The sequence below is a fragment of the Labeo rohita genome, chromosome 9 (assembly GCF_022985175.1).
Source record: "Labeo rohita strain BAU-BD-2019 chromosome 9, IGBB_LRoh.1.0, whole genome shotgun sequence".
Classification (NCBI taxonomy): domain Eukaryota; kingdom Metazoa; phylum Chordata; class Actinopteri; order Cypriniformes; family Cyprinidae; genus Labeo; species Labeo rohita.
Window position 1 is genome coordinate 25,229,417 of NC_066877.1, and position 19,781 is coordinate 25,249,197.

The 19,781-nt window shown below is 38.7% G+C and overlaps 1 protein-coding gene across 2 annotated transcripts in view; it reads left to right on the forward strand.

The window, feature by feature from the left end:
* The window catches only part of gli2a (GLI family zinc finger 2a), a 95,212-nt gene extending 88,780 nt beyond the window's left edge, over window positions 1–6,432 (forward strand). Inside the window, exons 11-14 of one of the 2 annotated variants that reach the window (XM_051119771.1) lie at window positions 537–701; window positions 826–1,107; window positions 2,361–2,697; window positions 2,784–6,431. In XM_051119771.1, the coding sequence (XP_050975728.1) occupies window positions 537–701; window positions 826–1,107; window positions 2,361–2,697; window positions 2,784–4,924 (2,925 nt within the window). In that variant the 3' untranslated portion in view covers window positions 4,925–6,431. Of the gene's footprint in view, window positions 1–536; window positions 702–825; window positions 1,108–2,360; window positions 2,698–2,783 lie in introns of both variants that reach the window. The other variant, XM_051119770.1, reaches the window with a different exon arrangement.
* The last annotated feature ends 13,349 nt before the right edge of the window (window positions 6,433–19,781 follow it).

Genomic DNA, 19,781 nt, shown 5'->3' on the forward strand with positions numbered 1-19,781 from the left:
GGATGGAAACATAATTAAAGTCTGAGGAGAGGAAGGCGCCACGGGTCTTTATTAAATTTCAGTGAAGTTTCCACACACCTTCAGTATACAAGACCTATAGGATACAAAAAGAGGCACCTATGACTTTAGTAAGCACTTTGTGTGCTTATCTAATATGATCTCTTTTACAATAATGAGTGATTCATGTGATTCAAGAAAGCACAGGATTCTATAACACAGAAGATAATTGATACTGACATGATCTGAACAAGCAAAAATTCACAGCTATCAAAAAAGTATTTTTAGGGGTAATACTCAGAAAAAAAAAAGAACTGCCCTATAAGCAAAAGTGTTTTTGTTTACTATGGTAATAAGAATTGTGTAGAATACTGCATTGTTTTTAAAGTAAAAAATAATTGTGTATCAGGTGAAATATAACCCAAACGTGTTCTTGACAGGTTTTGTGAGATTCACTCATAAAGTTTTTTGATTTTCAGTTCAGATGGATGGCTGATGTAATGGCTTGCTTTTCTCTTTCTCTCGTTCTCTCTGTCAAGTTTGAAGGTTGCTCGAAGGCTTACTCTCGACTGGAAAACCTCAAAACTCACTTGAGGTCCCACACAGGGGAGAAACCTTACGTATGTGAGCATGAGGGTTGTAACAAGGCGTTTTCCAACGCTTCAGACCGAGCCAAGCACCAGAACCGCACGCACTCGAATGAGGTTCGAGCTTTCAACATCCTTTTCATTATATGTATTCTGTTTCCCATCTCTAGACTAAGACCAAGAGATTTGATTTAAGTTAGATTTGATTGCACTCTGAAAGCTATCTGTCATTTCTTTGCAGAAACCATATGTGTGTAAGATACCAGGTTGCACAAAACGCTATACAGACCCCAGTTCGCTCAGGAAACATGTGAAGACCGTTCATGGTCCAGAAGCACATGTCACTAAGAAGCAACGTGGTGATGCACCACCTAAACCTCACCCTCCTAAAGGGAATGGAGAAAATGAGGCACACACAAAGCATGCAAGGGGAAGATCAGACGGGTCAGTGGAAGCCAACAGCACCACCCGAGGAGTGGAGGATTGCCAGCATGTCAAATCGATCAAGACGGAAAACACGGTGGTAAGAATAGTCAGTTTTGTTCTTAATATATTATTACATCACTTGAGAAAGTTCTGTCAAGGATTTTGACTAAAAGCGGTTTTACACAGTGTACGGCAACCACAAGTTCCCAGGTTTTTTTTCATCGCGAGAGAGACAGAAAAAGTTAAAGAAAAACAGAAACAGGTTTTTTTGTTTGCCCATTGTTGAAGGTGTCTAACCTATTTTATCAGCCTGATCTCATAACGAAAACATACATGTGGGAACTTTTTCACAAGATGCGAAATACGTACCGCCATTTATGTTTCGTGACATATTCAGTGTAAAATGTCCATTGAGTGGCGCTAAAATGGAAAAGATGAACACACACATTTTATGTCACATTGATTTTGTTTGTCACCGCAGTTCTGACTTGAAATGTTCATTGAGCAGCACTATAACTAATGCTCTGTGATGTTTTAAAATAACATACCATCTGCACTACACCTTAACCTACCCGATAGTATGAACAAAAGCAATTGTGATCTAAAACGCAATTGCAAGCATGCCTTTGTAGCTTGTTCAATCTCTTATCCTTTAGCTCTTTCATCGTGAGTCATGTTTTTCACGGGATTCGTACCCAAGGATTCTGCATCCTAAGTCTAATTCCGTGCCAACTGAGCTTCCGAGCAAGCTTGTTACATTCGGAAAGCGATATGTGGAGCTGTAATCATAACTGTACGAAAATGATTACAAGTGCTCGCTGTTTTATCGCCTCTAGTGTTCATTTCTCTTGGAAACTGCTAATAAATATACTTGTTGGTACGCATTTCGCGTCTTGTGAAACAGTTCCCACAGGTACGTTTTCGTCATGAGATCAAGTAGTATTTCATGGAGGAATAAATGCCATAACCACTTATTTTTGCAGACTTATTTTAGATGGTGTTTTACGTGTAAGATATGCAGTATTTACAGTAATCACCTCATGCAGAGATACAGCGTGTTCAGATCTTATTATGTACTATGTGAAATGCACTTAATGTAGAGTTCAAACTAATGTACTAACCATTGCCTCATCTAATATACTAACCCTTTCCTTTCCTCTTAACTAACTTGCTTCTCTTTGAAAATAATGGACAGACTGTACTGAGGTGAGCACTGCAGCAGTGTCTTTTTATGCATGATTTACTGCAGACTAGCGGTAGAACAATTCCACAATTCTATAGACTTTACTGAGACTCTGTGGGAAAAAATGTCAGGGGAACTGACCCTTGCTCCTTACTGTTTCTTTGTAGATGTATCAGTCCAGCCCTGGTGGTCAGTCATCATGTAGCAGTGAGCCATCGCCACTTGGCAGCGCCACCAACAATGACAGTGGAGTAGAGATGGCCATGCACAGTGGAGGCAGTTTGGGGGACCTGAGTGCTTTAGATGACACGCCTGTAGTAGATTCTACCGGTTCTCCAGGTACTTCTGCAGGAGTGTGTCTCCAGCTGCGTAAAAACAGAGGAGGACTACTACATCTTGAGAACATCAAGAAGGAAAAGCTTAAAACTGTAAGAGACCCCTGCTCCTGGGCGAATACATCACCTCAAGTCCGAAATACCAAGCTGCCTCCAATACCCTCTATTGGTAAGTACTGTAGGCAAAAATGTTTATTTATTGCTTTGTTCCCACTTTGTGTTCCCATACATTACTCTCATTACTCTGTTCTTTAGACTCACTGCTGGAGACTCCAAATCTGGGTGGTCAGATGCCAGGACCTCCAACTCAACGTTTAGGAGACTTGTCGTCGTATGAGATGACAATGCTAAACCAGCTGCAAGAGCGCAGAGACAGCTCCACAAGCACAATGAGCTCAGCATACACACTCAGTCGCCGGTCCTCCGGTATTTCACCCTGCTACTCCAGTCGTCGCTCGAGCGAAGCTTCGCAATTTGGAGTCCGCAACAATAACATCAGCTCAGCGGACTCCTACGACCCCATCTCCACAGATCTTTCTCGCCGTTCCAGCGAAGCTAGCCATTGTGGTGGTGCAGGTGGACTTACAAGTTTACTAAATCTCACGCCGGCTCAACACTACCGTCTCAAAGCGAAATACGCTGCAGCCACAGGGGGTGCACCACCAACACCTCTTCCCAACATGGATCGGATGAGTCTTAGAACTAGAATGGCTCTGTACAATGACTCACAGGAAAGTTCGGCGCATTTGCACCATTCCCAAGGTGTAGTCAACTCAAGACGCTGCAGTGATACTGGCTACGGCGTCCCTGGGATGATGCCTCACGAAGTTCCGGCCAATCTTCCACGACGAGCAAGCGATCCTGTTCGTCGTACAGTTATCGACCCGCTCTCCTTGCCAAGGGTTCAGCGATTCAATAGCATCAGCAACATGACCTTGTCACGTCTGCCTGCGATAGATCGACGTACCTTCAACTTGCAAAGCAACACCTGGTCTGATGGGAGCTTGCATCGTCATCCCTTCAGCCAGAGGCCACCTAGTATTTCAGAGAATGTTTTAATGGAGAACATGGCTTCTGATGGAGGTGATCAGCAAGAAGATGATTTGGTGCTACCAGATGACATGGTACAGTACCTCAAGTCCCAGAATGGTAGTTCAAATCAAGACCCAGGGATTTCCGTCAACGGTGGTCATGGACTAGACTTCCATGGTAATATGCCCTCCCAACAACAATTCTACGGGCAGCGCCGAATGGGCATGACAAGCAACAACGGAAGCCACGTAGAACCTGTTGGCCCAGCTCCGGAGCAAATGCCCAATCCGCAAGGCATGAACAAGAACAACATGCCTGTGCAATGGAACGAGGTCAGTTCTGGTTCTGTGGATACAACTGCAAGGCTTCCAAAGCAGCAGCAACTCAGAGGGAACTTGACAGTGGTTCAGCAGAAGCAGAACTTTGGCTCCTACCAAGGCTTTGGCACTAATCAGCAGATTATACCGATGAGCCAGAATCTGGCTAGCCTGCAACAGGCTTATCCACAGAGGGCCACCCAAAGGATGAACTCTGTCCAGCAGTATCGACAATCCGTTAACAATCCGTGTCAGAACCTCGGTGAGCAAGGAAACCCACAACCAGGATATCGGCAAGAGCTCAGTTACAACTCCAGTCAGCGTCTTACATGCAATGGCGTTGGTCCACCCAATGGGAGAGTGGTGCAGAACCAGGAGTTGCAGAATTACAGATCCAACTTTGCACATATTAGCAACGTCAACCAGCAAAATTACGTTCCCCTTACTCAGACAGCCGTTCAAAATGCAGGCAGAGGACTGATACAGCCCAGACCTCCGCCCGAGCCCAAACCTTTAAATAGACAACACTCAGGGTCAGGTATGGTTCAGCAAAATGGCTGCTCTCTGTCCAACGCCAACTCCTCAGAAGCTAGCCCAAAGAGACCAGCCGACTTCGGTCAACACAGCAATGGGCATGGCACTGTGTACTATTCAGGAGAGATCCATATGTTGGACAGTAGTGTGGATTATGGTTCTCCCATGTCTCCGTGCGCAAACCAAGGGCCTGTTGCTTCAGTGTCTACAATGGCGTCTCCTGGGGTTAACCAGGTCACCAGCACAGTGGACTCCACTCAAACCCTCGAGCACACTCAAATAGACTTTGATGCTATTTTGGATGATGGAGACCATTCGAGCCTTATGTCTGGCACATTAAGTCCGGGCCTTCTGCAGAGTCTTTCGCAGAATTCTTCACGGCTCACCACCCCGCGTAACTCCGTTACGCTAGCCTCGATCCCGGCAGGTATTGGCAACATGGCCATTGGTGACATGAGCTCAATGTTAACAGCCCTTGCAGAGGAAAGCAAATTCTTAAACATGATGGCTTGAGAATTAAGGAAGTTCTTCAGCAATCAGGGGTTGCTTTTTATGTTGTTTTAATGTAAAGACATTGACACAGAATAAAATGAACTGTGTTCTAAAGGGGAGAGAATACGTTTATGCATTTTTTTTTCATGAGCAAAGGCACTGAAATACAGTTTCTGATGAGTTGAACTTTTCAGGTGAACACAGTCAATTACATTTTCAGACATTTGCTGACACAGCTGTTGTATGCAACTAGACTGGCAAAGACCTCAAGATGACATCTTTCACAAAGCCATATGTTCAATGTAAGTTTGTTTGTTAATGCATATTAGTGTACATCAGGGTAATGGTTATTGGGCTTGAACAAGTCTGATTTTCCCTTTCTCAACAGTGCACTGAAAATCACTAAGTGCCTCACTTAAAAGAACATAAGTACATTTTTAAACTCATTTAATGCTATGTAATCTGGTATGTAGCTACTAATAGATTTATGAATATTTTTATTGCATTTTCTCTGTTTTGTTTATAGTTATTCCATATCCTTCATGCTTTAAATTATGTGTAATGCATATTAACTGCACAAGCTTGTTCAACGTGCACAGTGCTCTGATGTACCCCCTTGTCACTTCTATGGGGTATTATAAAAAACTGGTGGAAATAAAATTTTTGCTCAATTCCTCAAAGATGGTCGATTTCATCTATATTGACGGATTCCCTTGAAGCACGCTCCAGGAGTTACAGATCTCTGATCTGGCTGTGTGATAGTGAAGGACAGCATTACGTGTCTGAGCTTCAGTCTGTGGAGGCCTGTCAACCCGTGCGTCCTTTGAGATGTCTTTAAAGGAATATGCAAGTACTCTGTGTGCTCTCAGCGGAGATTGCATCCCAATTAACAGGTTCATCACCCTCTTGAGCTTGTGATAAACCACAGGCGCATACTAAAATGACTTCTGCCTTTGATTTAGTACTGTTACAAGAAAATTCCACCAAGGACAGAGCGATTCTGAAGGTCTGAACTCTCAGAGTTGGTTGGTTTTTTGTGATGCCATTTGCAGAACTCAACATATGTATAGCTTTTGTACATTTTCAATACAGCATCTTCATTTCTGTTTTAACACTGGGTTTGTTTTGTCTCTTTTTTGTCTGCTCCAAGTATTGTTACAAAAGCGGCGGAAGAAGTGGGAAAAGTGCATATTCATTAAATACAGTAGCAAAAAGTATTAAATAATATCAGCATGAGCTTATAATAATAGCTAGATTCTTGTTAATCCACTTAACAGGTTTAAAAGTTTTGTAGATAAAACAGGTCACAAGCTGTAGCGCTACCACGTTACATATCACGTTCTTCTACAGTTAAAAATACATCACGGCACAAAGGAAACAACGTGCCGATAGACATCAGAGCTGGTTACTTTGAGTATAAAACAAAGCTTTTAAAGGGATCTTGTTATGAGTTTTCACTTTTTGAATTTTAGTCAGTGTGTGGTGTATATATTTGGGCATAAAAAAGATCTACAAAGTTACGAATCTCAAAGTCCTCTCCAAAGGGAGATTTCGTTTTTTAAAAAAATCCCTTTTCAAGAACTACAACAAAGGCTCATTTAGACTACAGTGTTGTTTTCCAGGTGTTGTGATGTCACAAAGATCATTATAATATCATTAAAATAAATCCCGCCTACGGAAATTGCAATTTTTGGGGGGTGCAGTGTGTAGAGCCGCAGCGCAGCTGCTATAAACGCAGGCAATGACTAGAGTGGCTCCAGCGTCCATGTCAGAGGCATAACGCATTGCTGACGTGATGATTTATTCATCATACATTGTAGATGGCTTCACTTATAATGTGAGTGTTTTTTTAAAATGCATAAACTCACACTAGACTAGGCTAGGCTAATCAGTGATGATGTTCTTTGATCATGTTAACATTCTTTGCTCATTTTCTGTAGCTGCTTTTTGAATAACTAAGGAAATGTAAGCATAATTAGTAATTTAAAATTAAAAATTAAAATTAAAATTTTTTATTCAATTGTCATGTTACGTACAAATGAGTTCAATCAAATTTTGACAAATGAATTCATACTACTGTAGTGTCAACTATTACTTAATATATTCTTAACTTTAATGGAGCAGACGGAACTTGCTGCTTTGACAAGGGGCGTGGCAGTACTGAAACACTAAGCTGTTTGCCAATCACAACGCATTTCGTTTTTTCGGAAGATGGGCCTTAATCAATACCCAGAACCAATCAAGCCATTTGTGCCACGCTGGGGTGAAAGGTATTGTAATCATTTAAATGATGTGAAAAATAATGCATTTTTTGAAACGCTAAGCATGAGAGCATGTTAGTACACCCCCAAAATAAAATCAAGACTTTGTAAAAGAACATAAGACCCCTTTAAATTTTGTCTTTTTTCCATTTTTTTTTTCATCATCAGGACAGTGGAAATACGACAGGAAGCGTGTGGGAGGGATAGGGTGGGATCAGGAAAGGTCCACAAGGCAGGATTTGACCTCAGGACACCCAAGGTGCAACTGCACCATGTGTTGGCACACTGCCCACAAGGCTATAAGCGTCAACAAATTTCGTCTTTTTATTTTAAAAGAAATTCTCAATCAATACTGTTTTGTGGCTCTTTCAATGGTGTCACTCACCAGTTTGTACGTATTTTATGAGGTGGTTAATTCGTACGACTTCACTTGTACAAATTTGTAAATTTTTTGTGAGGGGTAGGTTTCGTACAAATTCCTATGAATTTGCCACCTTGTAATATACACACGATTTTTCACAAAACGTATGAATTTGTACAAATTAGCCACCTCGTAAAATATGTACGAATTGTTATGAGATCGGGTTGGCTCTTCAATGTGTCATGACAGATCGCTATAGGACCTCTACCAGTTATAGAAACAAACACGAACGAACATCAGAAGGTATCTTGTTTCAACCTCAGTAAGACGTCAATACACAATTTGTCAAGTTCAAGTCCACTAACATTAATCTACTCTCCTGCCTGGTTTGTTTGTCGCACAAAAATGGTAGATTCAGCATTATGACTGGTCAGATCACCTGTCAGTTCCTGTAAAGGGTCAATCATGTAACAGCATTTATTTCTAAATTTGTATGCAGAAGAACTTTGAATGCTCTTCTTTAATAACATGAAACCTTGTTTAAAAACTAGACAAAAGAAAACTCCATACTGAGCACTTCCTATAGTCAGTTTGATTGTAGTTGAATGGGAGCGAATCAGGGGACTGACTGATGCGTACAGGGAGCAAATGATTTGATTCCAGTCTTACAAAAATTTTTTGCTGAGGATTTATTTGATCCACATCCCAATTATTTCTCTTGCCTTGTAATTCTTTATTCTCTCAGAGAAATGATGGAGGAAAAATAGCCCCAGGGTAAATCTCAGAAGCGCAAAGAACAGGAGGATAGCATGAAAGTGGAGCTGACTAGCAACTGATAAGGCACCACTGACAATTCCAGAAATGTTGCTGGGAATAAGATCCTAAACCAGTGGATTCTAGGATATAAGGATATGTCCAACAGTATCATGACATTTTCTGTGATATAATGCATCAGAAATCACAATATGCTGATTGGTGCTGAAGAAACTATTATCAGTTTTGAAAACAGTTATGCTGTTATTTTTATGGAAAGATTTTTAAAGGATACACCCTTCCGAAAAAAAAGGGCAGCTACTAAATAAGGGTGAACTCTGGACATCTTTGGAAGTCCACAGGATATTGTGCAACAGTTCCCATCTTAGAAAGACATCAAAAAGCTGAGAAAAGATCAGTTGTCCAGTCAAGGGGTTTAATTTTTAGGCCGAGCTCTAAAGTATTTAAGGGAAGAACAAACTTAAAAATTTATTCTAGGAATATTTTAGCCTCTGGCTCTTGCACCTGAAACCAGCTTCTATTATTTCAAATTATATCATGTATCATATCCACCAAAGGCTTCAAGTGTCATTTCAGTGTATTAAAAAAGTGTGCCTTAATTTGACCTCTGACCCTCACGAGCAGATCATCACATTAAATTACATCACTTTACTACAGCCTCTCCTCTGTACTTTTTTTTTGAGTCAGTAAAGACCTTCCATCAAAGGAAGCATGCGCGGAACACAGGCTTTGGGATCAAAGAGATTTGACCGGGTCAGGGTTTGGGGCACAAGTGCACCCTCCTCTCCTTACCCAGTGATGCTTTGGGTTATGAGAGGCTTTTGGCTTAAAAGACATGCATGCATGAATGGTGACATTGTGGCTGTAGTGTTAGCAGAACAATGAGAGCCCTCACTTTGATCTGCGAGTTTAAGCACAGAGCATTGCACCAGGAAAGTGAGATCTGCTGTCCATTTTGGGCCTTCTGTTAAAGTACTTTTTAATTCAGTATTCAACTCCTGTCACTAAAGCATCTCTTCAGTGAAATGAGATACATTTAAGATAGAAAGATAAAGCTTTCTACGTTGGACACCCAAATAGGGCCTGGAATACGAATTCATCTCCAACATTTCACTTTCAACAGAGTAACAAATGTAGTAAAGTTTTGAGAGTAGGCTCTATGGGTAAGTGTTATTATTCCCTCTCACCTGCACAACAGAATTCAGTCAGGTTGGGTCAAGATTTTGCTTGTTTAGAGACAAAATGGCAGATCTTTGTTTTGAGTGGTCGCGCTGTTGGAGAAAACAGCTCAAGTTCAACCACAAAACGATCCCTTGACGCTGCAAACTTAACTATACATGGTGGTTCTGCTGCTGGATTACAAGGCAAAAAGACCATTCTCACAATTAGGAATACTTACATTACTTTACACTCTTAAAATAATGGTTTCTTATTGGCACGTGTGGTTCCGTATCATCCATGGAAACTATCCACTTTGCAAAAAGGACTTTAAGGACTTGAAAAAGGTTCTTAGGATTAATTGAATGTTTCTTTAACAGCAACACCTCTTTTGTAACCTTTATTTTTAAGACTGTATGCTACCAGAAGTCAGGCAAAATGTAAGAGATAAAATGAGAACTATGTGATCACAAAATTAAATATGTATAGGCCTATATTTAATATCTAATTCAAAAATGTTGCAACATCTCTTTGCTTATTTTATAGATTTTTTTGCATTTTGAAGTATTTAATTTTCAAAAACAATAAATACTGTTACCTATTTAATAATAAATAAATAAAATGTTAAATTGAAGGTAATGCCGTAAAAAGGTATATGCCTGAGTGGTCTCACAGGTATCATATATTCACCTAAGACAAGAAAAAGGAAGTAGTTCTAAAACAATTGGAGTAAAGAACAAAACAACCCCTGTTTTCCAAAATACACAATAGTTCACTAACAGTGCAGTGAACACCCAGACACAGTGTCTATTGTTCTAGTAAAGAGATAAAACCTACTTGAAGATTTGATTCCTGTAAAAAAATTTGCACTGGGTTTGATTGTAAATATCATCACTAAAGAAGCCAATTATTAGACCAAACACTAACATCTAGTGACTTTCAAGCTATAAATTTGATTAGTACATGTATTTTCCTTGGGAATCAAACCTGTGACCTGCAAACAGCAAAGCCTAGGTAACTTGTAACAAGTAACTTGAGTGTGGTACACAGTCAGATTACTTTTTTTTAAATAACTAGTAAAGTAATGCATTACTTTTTAATTTACGGGAAAATATCTGAGTTACTTTTTCAATTTATTGACTGACAGCTCTCCTGTTCCCATGTAAAGAGAAATTTGGAGTAAGAGACATTGTGTGCGCTGTTTAAACATGAAGGTTGGTACATGAGTGGGGTAAATTGAGCCAGTGGGTAAGTTGACCCACTTTATGTGTTTTGGAATCGCACATCATTTCTGCCAGACTGTGAAAAGGAGAAACACATGGGAGGAGTGGAAGGCATCCATTTACTCTGTTTTTAGCTTGTCAAAGTAAAACTTTAGCATAACAGATGTAATGGCTGTTACATCAAAGCAAATTTATCCAGGTCTAAAAATATTTATAATACATATAGGTGATTTAACAACATATAAAACAATGCAAATCATTTAGCTAAATATTAGCCTGAACTGGTAAGCCAGCTAGTTTTTTTTCCAAAATGACAGCTATGGGGCAAAGTGAGCCAAATGCTGTGGGGTAAGTTGAGCCAAGGCACTGAAGTTACGTTAAATCTCTTAAGTATAAACTGGTATTTTAATGTGATATTACGCAACTGTATTAGTTTATTATATATGGATATTATTTGTAGTTTATTAGGGACAGTATACATGTGCACCAAATCCTTCTCTAAGAACCAGAATATATAACCAAATATATTTTTCCAGCTGTCGTTCCTAATGGCCGATTCAACATTGCAGAAAAGGTACCAAACCAAGAATCTTTTGACTAAAATATTTATTAGTTTCAGTGACATTTATTCCTTTATTCTAGTTCAGCTTTTAATGTTACTCAAAAAAAAAAACTGTTTTGGAAAGGGTTAAAGTGTTGGTGTTCAACACATTGTTTCAGAAATGCAAACAATTAAAGATTGAAAATTAAAATTCACTCGACTGGTTTTATTTTAAGTTAGCTTTCAGAAAATAAATGTGACTGTTTGTAAAATGTAGTTTGATTATAAAGTTTTTAAAAGAAGTAAATTATCTTTAAAATTTCACATGGGTTTGAATCAGATTTAGTCAGATGGTCAGTTTTTACCCAGATGGTTCATCTTACCCCCTGACTCGGGTCAACTTACCCCTAACCTGGGGCAAATTAAGCCACAGAAACACTTTTTTATAAGAAGCCATATTTTTAGAACCCTTTGTCATAGATGCATTCTAATCATTTAAAATGATAGGAACCATCCTGAAATTACTTTAGATACTTTCATTTTACTTCAGTCTCATTTTGCTTATCTTGAGGACCACATAAGAAAAAATGGCTCATCTAACCCCACACCTACTGTAGTAGTTCAGGATTAAGAGCCAGATTTACTAAACAGGGCAAATTAGCATTAGAGCGCAATTCCATAAAAGTGCCGATTTGAGGGGAAAATTCTGCAAACGCAACATCTCGTTTCCATTAATGACCAGTGCAATCTACCAAGAGCAACACCTACTTTAGCAGTAATTTAATACTCTCCTCCCATAAATTTTGCGTCTGAAAGGGAAACTCCTACAAATACATATTCAATAAGGTAAGGCGAAAAAATAACTGTGTCCATGTTTTTTCAATGCTCATTCCTCACTGTGCATCTTTAGTAAATCCTGACAGTAGGCTACTATTCTAACACCAAATCTGGCCCTAAATGTGAACATGTATTTATCTCGCTTGCAAGTAACATAGAAAAAGTAACGCAATGCATTACGTTACATAAAAAGTACACAGTTACTTTTTTAGTGAGTAATGCAATATTGTAATGCATTACTTTTAAAAGTAACTTTCCCCAACATTAGATTTCACTAATTCATACAGGAGTCACAATGCAGCGTTAATATTCACATCATTGTTCTTGTCCATTATAAAAGGAGATTTCAATTTCTGATAATCATATCACGCTTACAAAGTTCCAGATGGCTATGAACCTAGTCCATCTGATATCCATCATTCCACAGCCAACTCTTTCCTCACGGTTCACCCTGGACTTAATCCACAGCCTGACAAGGGAAAGTATGTTCATTAGTGTGCTGAGATCTTGGAAACCATTTACTTTTTTTTTTAAAGTGTGGTGTTTGAACAGGATCTCTGGGGGGGCAAAAGATTCTCTTGTGCAGAGCCAGTAAAGAGGAAAAGATCTATGAAAAACAAGGGAGAGGGTCAGAAGAAATGTGGCTTTTTATTTAAACGTGATCCAAAAGAAGTTCAAAAAATCTGAGGAATGCATAGATCACAGAAAAAAATGCTTATGTCCCTGGTGCCATATATAGTATTTAAATAAAAAAGGACAACTTTGACAAAGGTTTTTACTGGCTTAAAGCCACTGTTGAAAAAAATAATAACACATTTTAAAAATATAAAGAAAAATGACATTTTAAAAACAGATTTGTTTATTTAGTATTTGGCCACAGTTCTTCCAAAGTGTCTGTGTTATTGAGGAAATCCCCAGTTAGCAGTCTCGAATGTTTTCCATATCACAGTTTTCTTTTACAAAGCTCTTTGTAACACTTAAGCAAAACAACAAGCATTTCACATGATGGTAGAAAGATAAAACCATCAGCAAATAACAATTTACAGACAGATCCTGAATTAGATTTGTTGAATTTGGCAGTTCCTTCTATTGTTAAATATAGTAATTTCGTGGACAAATAAACAGCATGAGATGGGCCCTGGGCCAGCGTGGCCATTTTGAGGTCTTAATGACCCAGGAGGTCACGGGCTGAGAAGATGTAATAGTCGATCAGAGTGAGCATGGGGCAAGCGGCCAGAACAAGCCCAATAAATCTGCTTTGCTCTGAGAACTCATCTTTTGTTTCAATCTGAATTAAAACAAATCACAATACTCACATTGTCTGCCACAGCAGTTCCATCTGTAACGGTTTAATTCAAGAGCATGTTGAGGAAAAAGAAGAGAAGGCAGAGAACACTCATTTATGTTTTATGACCGGGATACACTACATCCTTTATCCTCCCTCTTAACACACACGGAGGAAGTAGTAGTATTTCTGCTTCTGTTGTGTGGTAAATAATATGCCAGCATCTGAAAGATTAAACATTCACAAGACAATAAATAATGCTTTTAAATCATTTATACTTCAAATAAGGATTTTTAAGGTGCTCTCCCTGGTGAAAAAACCAGCATATGCTGGTTAGGTAGGTTTTGATGCTGGTTTAAGCTGGTCCTTAGCTGGTTTATGCTGGTCCTTAGCTGGTTTATGCTGGTCCTTTGCTGGTTCATGCTGGTCCTTGACCAGCAACATGACCAGCTTAAACCAGCTAAGGACCAGCATAAACCAGCAAAGGACCAGCTTAAACCAGCATCAAAACATACCTACCAGCATATGCTGGTTTTTTCACCAGGGCTGTGTCATTTTGCTCTGAATTTGGGTAAACTTTTTAACAATATATAAACAAAACTGCTGTTCACTCTTAGGCTGATATGTAAAAGTCGTTAAACATGGAAAACAAAACAACTGGACACATTTTTACGTCTAGGACACGGGTAAATAGACGCTTTGTCAGATAACGTAGCCAAATACAAATCCCAGAATGCCCTCTAGTGGTAGAATGGACGACATACAGATGACAACTAGACATTTAATTACAGCCGTTGTTTATAATTTTCTTGCATTAAAATACTCTTTTCTCCTATCCTAGCTTAAATGTACTCACGTCTTTTAATGAGTTTCCATGTATTTTCCAGTCGTTACTGGATGAGGGTTTATAGAGAGTGTCTGCACAGCCTAACTTATTATGTTAAAATAGCTGTGTTTTTTTGTGAAATAAGTATTTAAGCTATATATATGTTTGTATGTATGTGATACCTCGCAACCTTTTTGGAGAGAGGTGCAAAAATAGTTGTTTTCCAGTAAAGTTGAATTCCCAACTCCCAATGTGAAGGTAGTCAGGTTTGGTATTTTTCTTGAAAATAAAGCATTTCTTGGTATGTTTTGGGAAGTTTTTTATTCCCAAGTGCAGATGGTTTAAATCTAACCCAGCTTTATCCAGAGATCCATGATCCTAAAGAAGCTCCAGTATCTAAAAAAAACAGATGAAACAGGACGTCCTTCAACCTCCACTGAAGATGACAACACAGTAGAGCTGGACAAGGGTAAGTTTACTACCAAAATCCAAAAACATAATACACACACATTCTCATCTGTTGAGGATATCTTTATTAGGTGTTATTACCAAATCAGTCAGTTGAATTTTAATTCAGAAATAAAACAATGTTTTGAAAACCATTCTTATCTGCTCCATGACCTCGGAGAAGCTCCAGGTTCTGAAGTCCTTTGCATATCTTGCAGAACTTTGCATATCTGTTCAGTATTCATTATTGGAATTATGTCTGTGCTGATCAGGTGGCTGTTAAAATTGCAGATGAGACACCATGTACAGTGCCTTGTTAAAGTATTCATTCATACCCCTTCATTTTTTTCACATATGTTGTAGCCTTATGTTAAACTGCTTTAAATAACTTTTTCCCCACATCAATCTACACTCTATACACCATAATGAACAAAGCAAAAAACAGATTTGTGACAGCTTTGCTAATTTATTAAAAATGAAACACTGAAATAAGTACATTGCATAAGTATTCATACCCTTAACTCAGTACTTAGTTGAAGCACCTTTACAGCCTCAAGTCTTTTTGGGTGTGATGCGACAAATTTTGCACATCTGCATTTGGCAGTTATCTGGCATTCTTCGCCTCACCTCTTCACCTCTCAAGCTCTGTCAGCTTGAATGGGGGCTGGCAGACATTTTCAGGTTTCTCCAGAAATATTTGATTGCATTCAAGCCAAGGCTCTGGCTGGGCCACTCAAAGACATTCACAGAGTTGTCTATAACCCATTCTTGTGGTGTGCTTAGGCTCATTGTCCTGTTGGAAGGTGAACTTTCTGCCCAGTCTGAGGTTCTGAATGCTCTGGACTGGGTTTTCATTAAGGCTATCTCAATATTTTGGTGCATTGAGCTTTCATTCTACTCTGACGAGTCCCGCAGTCCCTGCTGCTGAAAAACAGCCCCACAGCATTAGGCTTGCAACCAGCATACTTTACGTTTGGGATGGTACTCTGCAGGTGATAAGCAGTGCCTCGTTTCCTTCAAACAGCATGCATGAAATTGAGGTTCATTAAACCAGAGAATCTTGTTTCTCAGAGTCTGAGAGTCCTTTAGGATTTTTAATTTTTTTTTCAAATTCCAAGTGGGTTTTTATGTGTCTTCACTGAGGAGAGGACTGAGTTTGGCCACACCATCGTAAAGACCGGATTGGTGGAGTGTTGCAGTGATGTGATGTTTGCCCTTCTGTAAGTTTCTCCCATCTGCATATATGATCATGAAGCTCAACTAGAGTGACCATCAGCTTCTTGGTCACCAGTCTAACAAAGGCCCTTCTCCATCAGTTGCTTAGTTTGGCCAGGAGACCAGCTCTAGGAAGAGTCCTAGTTGTTCCATTACAACTTCTTCCATTATAGACAATGGACGCCTCTTTTGACCTCAGGGCTTGGTTTTTGCTATGAGGGCTTTTTTTGAGAGGTGTGTGCCTTTCCACATCATACTAATTCAATTGAAGTTGCCACAGGTTAACTGCACTTGAAGTATAGTAACATCTAAAAAGCAATATGAATTTTCCTGAGCTAAATTTCAAGTGTCCCAGAAATCATTGGAATCATTTCAGTTTTTTATTTCTAATAAATTTGCAAAGTTGATACAAACCTGTTTTGTGCTTTGTCATTATGGTGTATGAAGTGTAGATTGATGTGGGGGGGAAAAGGTAGAAAAAAAGGGGGTATGGATACTTTCACATATATATTCTCTTTTCCCCTATTTCTCTCTCTCTCTCTTTCTTGTTTTGGAAAGTTGTGGAAGCACTGCAAATGTGAAAATTTCCATTGTCCATGTTGTGATCTCTGATACATTTCTTTTGTCAAGTCACCCGTAAGATTCCCACTGCTATGAAGTCCTGGGTCAATAGAAAATTGGTGTAAAACATAAGAAGAACGTTTGTATCAACATTTTAACACTGTAGTGTCAAATCCATTAGTCAACATTTCTTCCATTCTCTACAATCAGGACATCACTGAAATGCCACTGTCTCCATCTGCTGGTCAGTCTTCATACAGTAGCATTCAGATGGATGGATGTTTTTATGAATACAAGTGATACATAAATAGCAATCAGAAAGGTTAAAACACAAACAGAAAAATACAACAACAATTATAAAGAAAGCAAGAGTACTTAGCTACTTCTCTAAAAAGACTGTTTTTTCATACCTAATTGAACCTGCTTTACAGCACCATTCACACATTTAATGAACAGCAACCTCTAGTCAGCTCTCCGGATCACCCAAGTTCTGCTCACTGCAGAGCCAAATAACCCCCAGCTCCCGCTCTCTGGATGTCCAGCTCCACCTCTGTGGAACTAATGGGTGGAGTTATGTTTAGCGATAGGTTAGGGGTAGGGTTAGGATTTGGTTGGGGTGTCTAGCCCCACCCATTGCATCCAGTGAGGGGGAGCTAGAGCTCCAGCTCCTCCCATTTGGCTCTGCAGCGAGGCAAGCACCCTTTTAAATCACCAAGATAAACGGAGGTGATAAAAAATGTTTCTGTTGCTTACACAAGACTTAACAAGTCGCATGACTAGTTTTTGTATTGTGGTGATTTTTGGTCATTTTAAAGCCTTGATTCTTAATCACGTTTATTTGAAAAATAGACTTATAAGGGAAAATAATATGTGAAATATATGAGAAAGTGAAATATAAGTTATTCTTTGGAATACAGGTTTTCTAATAAATGATGGAGAGAAAATAATGGCAAATATTGGGTGAAATGTTAACAACTTCACATTAGTTGAAAAAAAAAAAACATGAAAAACGTCTGTTCTAAATTCTAATTTTTTTGGATCATTTATTTATTTATTAGTGGTGCTTGCTGAGGCAATTGGAAAAAGGCCCAACCATGCATGTTCACAGACACAAACATTTGTTTTAGAGGGATTACATAAGAAATTGTCTTCTTAGCTTAAAGGGCATTTACAAGCACTTATTGCATCACTCTCTTTCTCCCTCCCTCCCTTCTTTCCCGCACTCTCTCTCTCTCTCTCTCTCTCTCTCTCTCTCTCTCTCTGGAGAAGAAGAAGAAGAATAACAACTAACATTAAAACTGTTTGCACTACATACCAGTGTGTTCATTCTTAAGATTATACATTAAAATAGTATGGTAAGACACACCACTTTGCAACATCAGCTGTTTTGTACAGCTAAAAATAGCTGGAAGCCAATGACCGGAAGCCAGACACTTTAAATTTATAAATGTTCACGCCCGTTCTTACGGGAAAAATACGGAGGATAGAAAATAACCAGAGGACCTTTAAACTTTATAACCTTGTTTATAAGCAACCTGCTTTTCAAGTATCTTTACAGTCATCTTTATGTGGCTTTAATCAGATCTATCCAAAATCCTCACTGATTGCCTTTGTGATACAATAGTAAAATATTATACAATGATTTGTGCATTTAAACATATTTATAAAACGGTTAGTTCCAGTTGTCCATTCTGATTGGCCAGCAGCCAAGATTTATTCACGCTTTTTGATAAAGCAGTGCTATGACCGCTTAACACAAAGGTGTTGTATTATTGCGCAACACCCTTAGCAACATAAACAATCATAATGTAGCATCAAAACTGTGCGTGTATTATGTATTTCAGCAAAATTAACTGTCTGTTATTTATTTAATTTAATGAAGTATGAGTGGCCCCTGCTGGCATTATGTTGCATCATTCGCCTTAATTCTGAGACCACCCCCTTCCCCCAGTCAAAGAAACTATTTTTATGCGAGAGAAAAGTGGATGTGTATGCGTGTCTGTGGTTATATCCATCTTATTTTTGCCACACAAGCGGGTGCAGCCATTTGTAAATTTTCTGGGTCTGGCTTCCAGTCCGCGTCTAGCTATTTATAGTTGTACAAAACATGCTAATTTTGCTGCTTGATATTGCAAATCGGTGTGTCTTACCATATTAATTTAATGTATTATCTTAATTATGAGCACACTACCTTCACATTGAAAAATAGGGTGCATATGGTTTTAAAAACGATGGATGAGAAAAGTTCCTATTCTCTGTTTTTATTTGAACTCCATCAGATCTTACACCAAAACATTTTTTTCGCCGTTTGCTATTGTAGTCAGGAACTATTTTTTAGCATAAGGACAGCATTTAATGAACTTATTTAAAGGGATAGTTTGCTCAAAAATTAAAATTCTTTCATTAATTATTCACCCACATTTTGTTCCAAACCCGTAAGACCTTCATTTATCTTCAGAACACAAATTAAGATATTTTTAATGCAATCCAAAAGCTTTCTTTCCCTAAACAGGAAAGCAACTGACACATTCAAGACCCAGAAAGGTAGTAAGGACATCGTTAAAAAAGTCCATGTGACATCAGTGGTTCAACCATAATGTTATGAAGCTACAAGAATACTTTTCATGCGCAAAGTAAACAAAAACAATGATTTTATTTAACAATATGATCTATTCCATGTCAGTCTTTGCCGCGTGTTAAGGAGAGTAGCGACGCGTGTGGTGCCGCTGACACAGGAGCTGGTGTTTTGATGAAGAACCCTGACATGCTGCGCCATGTTTTCAATCAAAGGAATGCACACGCACGTGTCATGGTACTCTTGTGAACGTGCGTCAAAGACTGACACGAAAGAGAATAAATTGTTGAATAAAGTCATTATTTTTGTTTTGTTTGTGCACAAAAATATTCTTGAAGCTTCGTAAAATTACGGCTGAACCACTGATGTCACATGGACTATTTTTACAATGTCCTTACTTCCTTTCTGGGCCTTGCACTTGGTAGTTGCATTGCTGTCTATGCAGGGTCAGAAAGCTCTCGGATTTCATTAAAATATCTTCATTTGTGTTCTGAAGATGAACGAAGGTCTTACGTGTTTGGAACGACATGAGGGTGAGTAATTAATGGAAGAATTTTCATTATTGGGTACACTATCCCTTTAAAAAAAACTGTAATATATAAATCCATCAATTTTTTATTTTTAATATTTTTATTGTTTAGTAACTGTTGTATAAAAGCAATAAGGTGCTTGAGGTGTGTGCAAATAAGACTCCCTACATTATTGCTTACATAATTCATTTATTTATTGCTCAGCGACATGACACTTTAATATTTGATAGGCTTAAATTTTCATCAAGTATGCATTTATTTGGTGAATACAGTAAAAAGGAGAT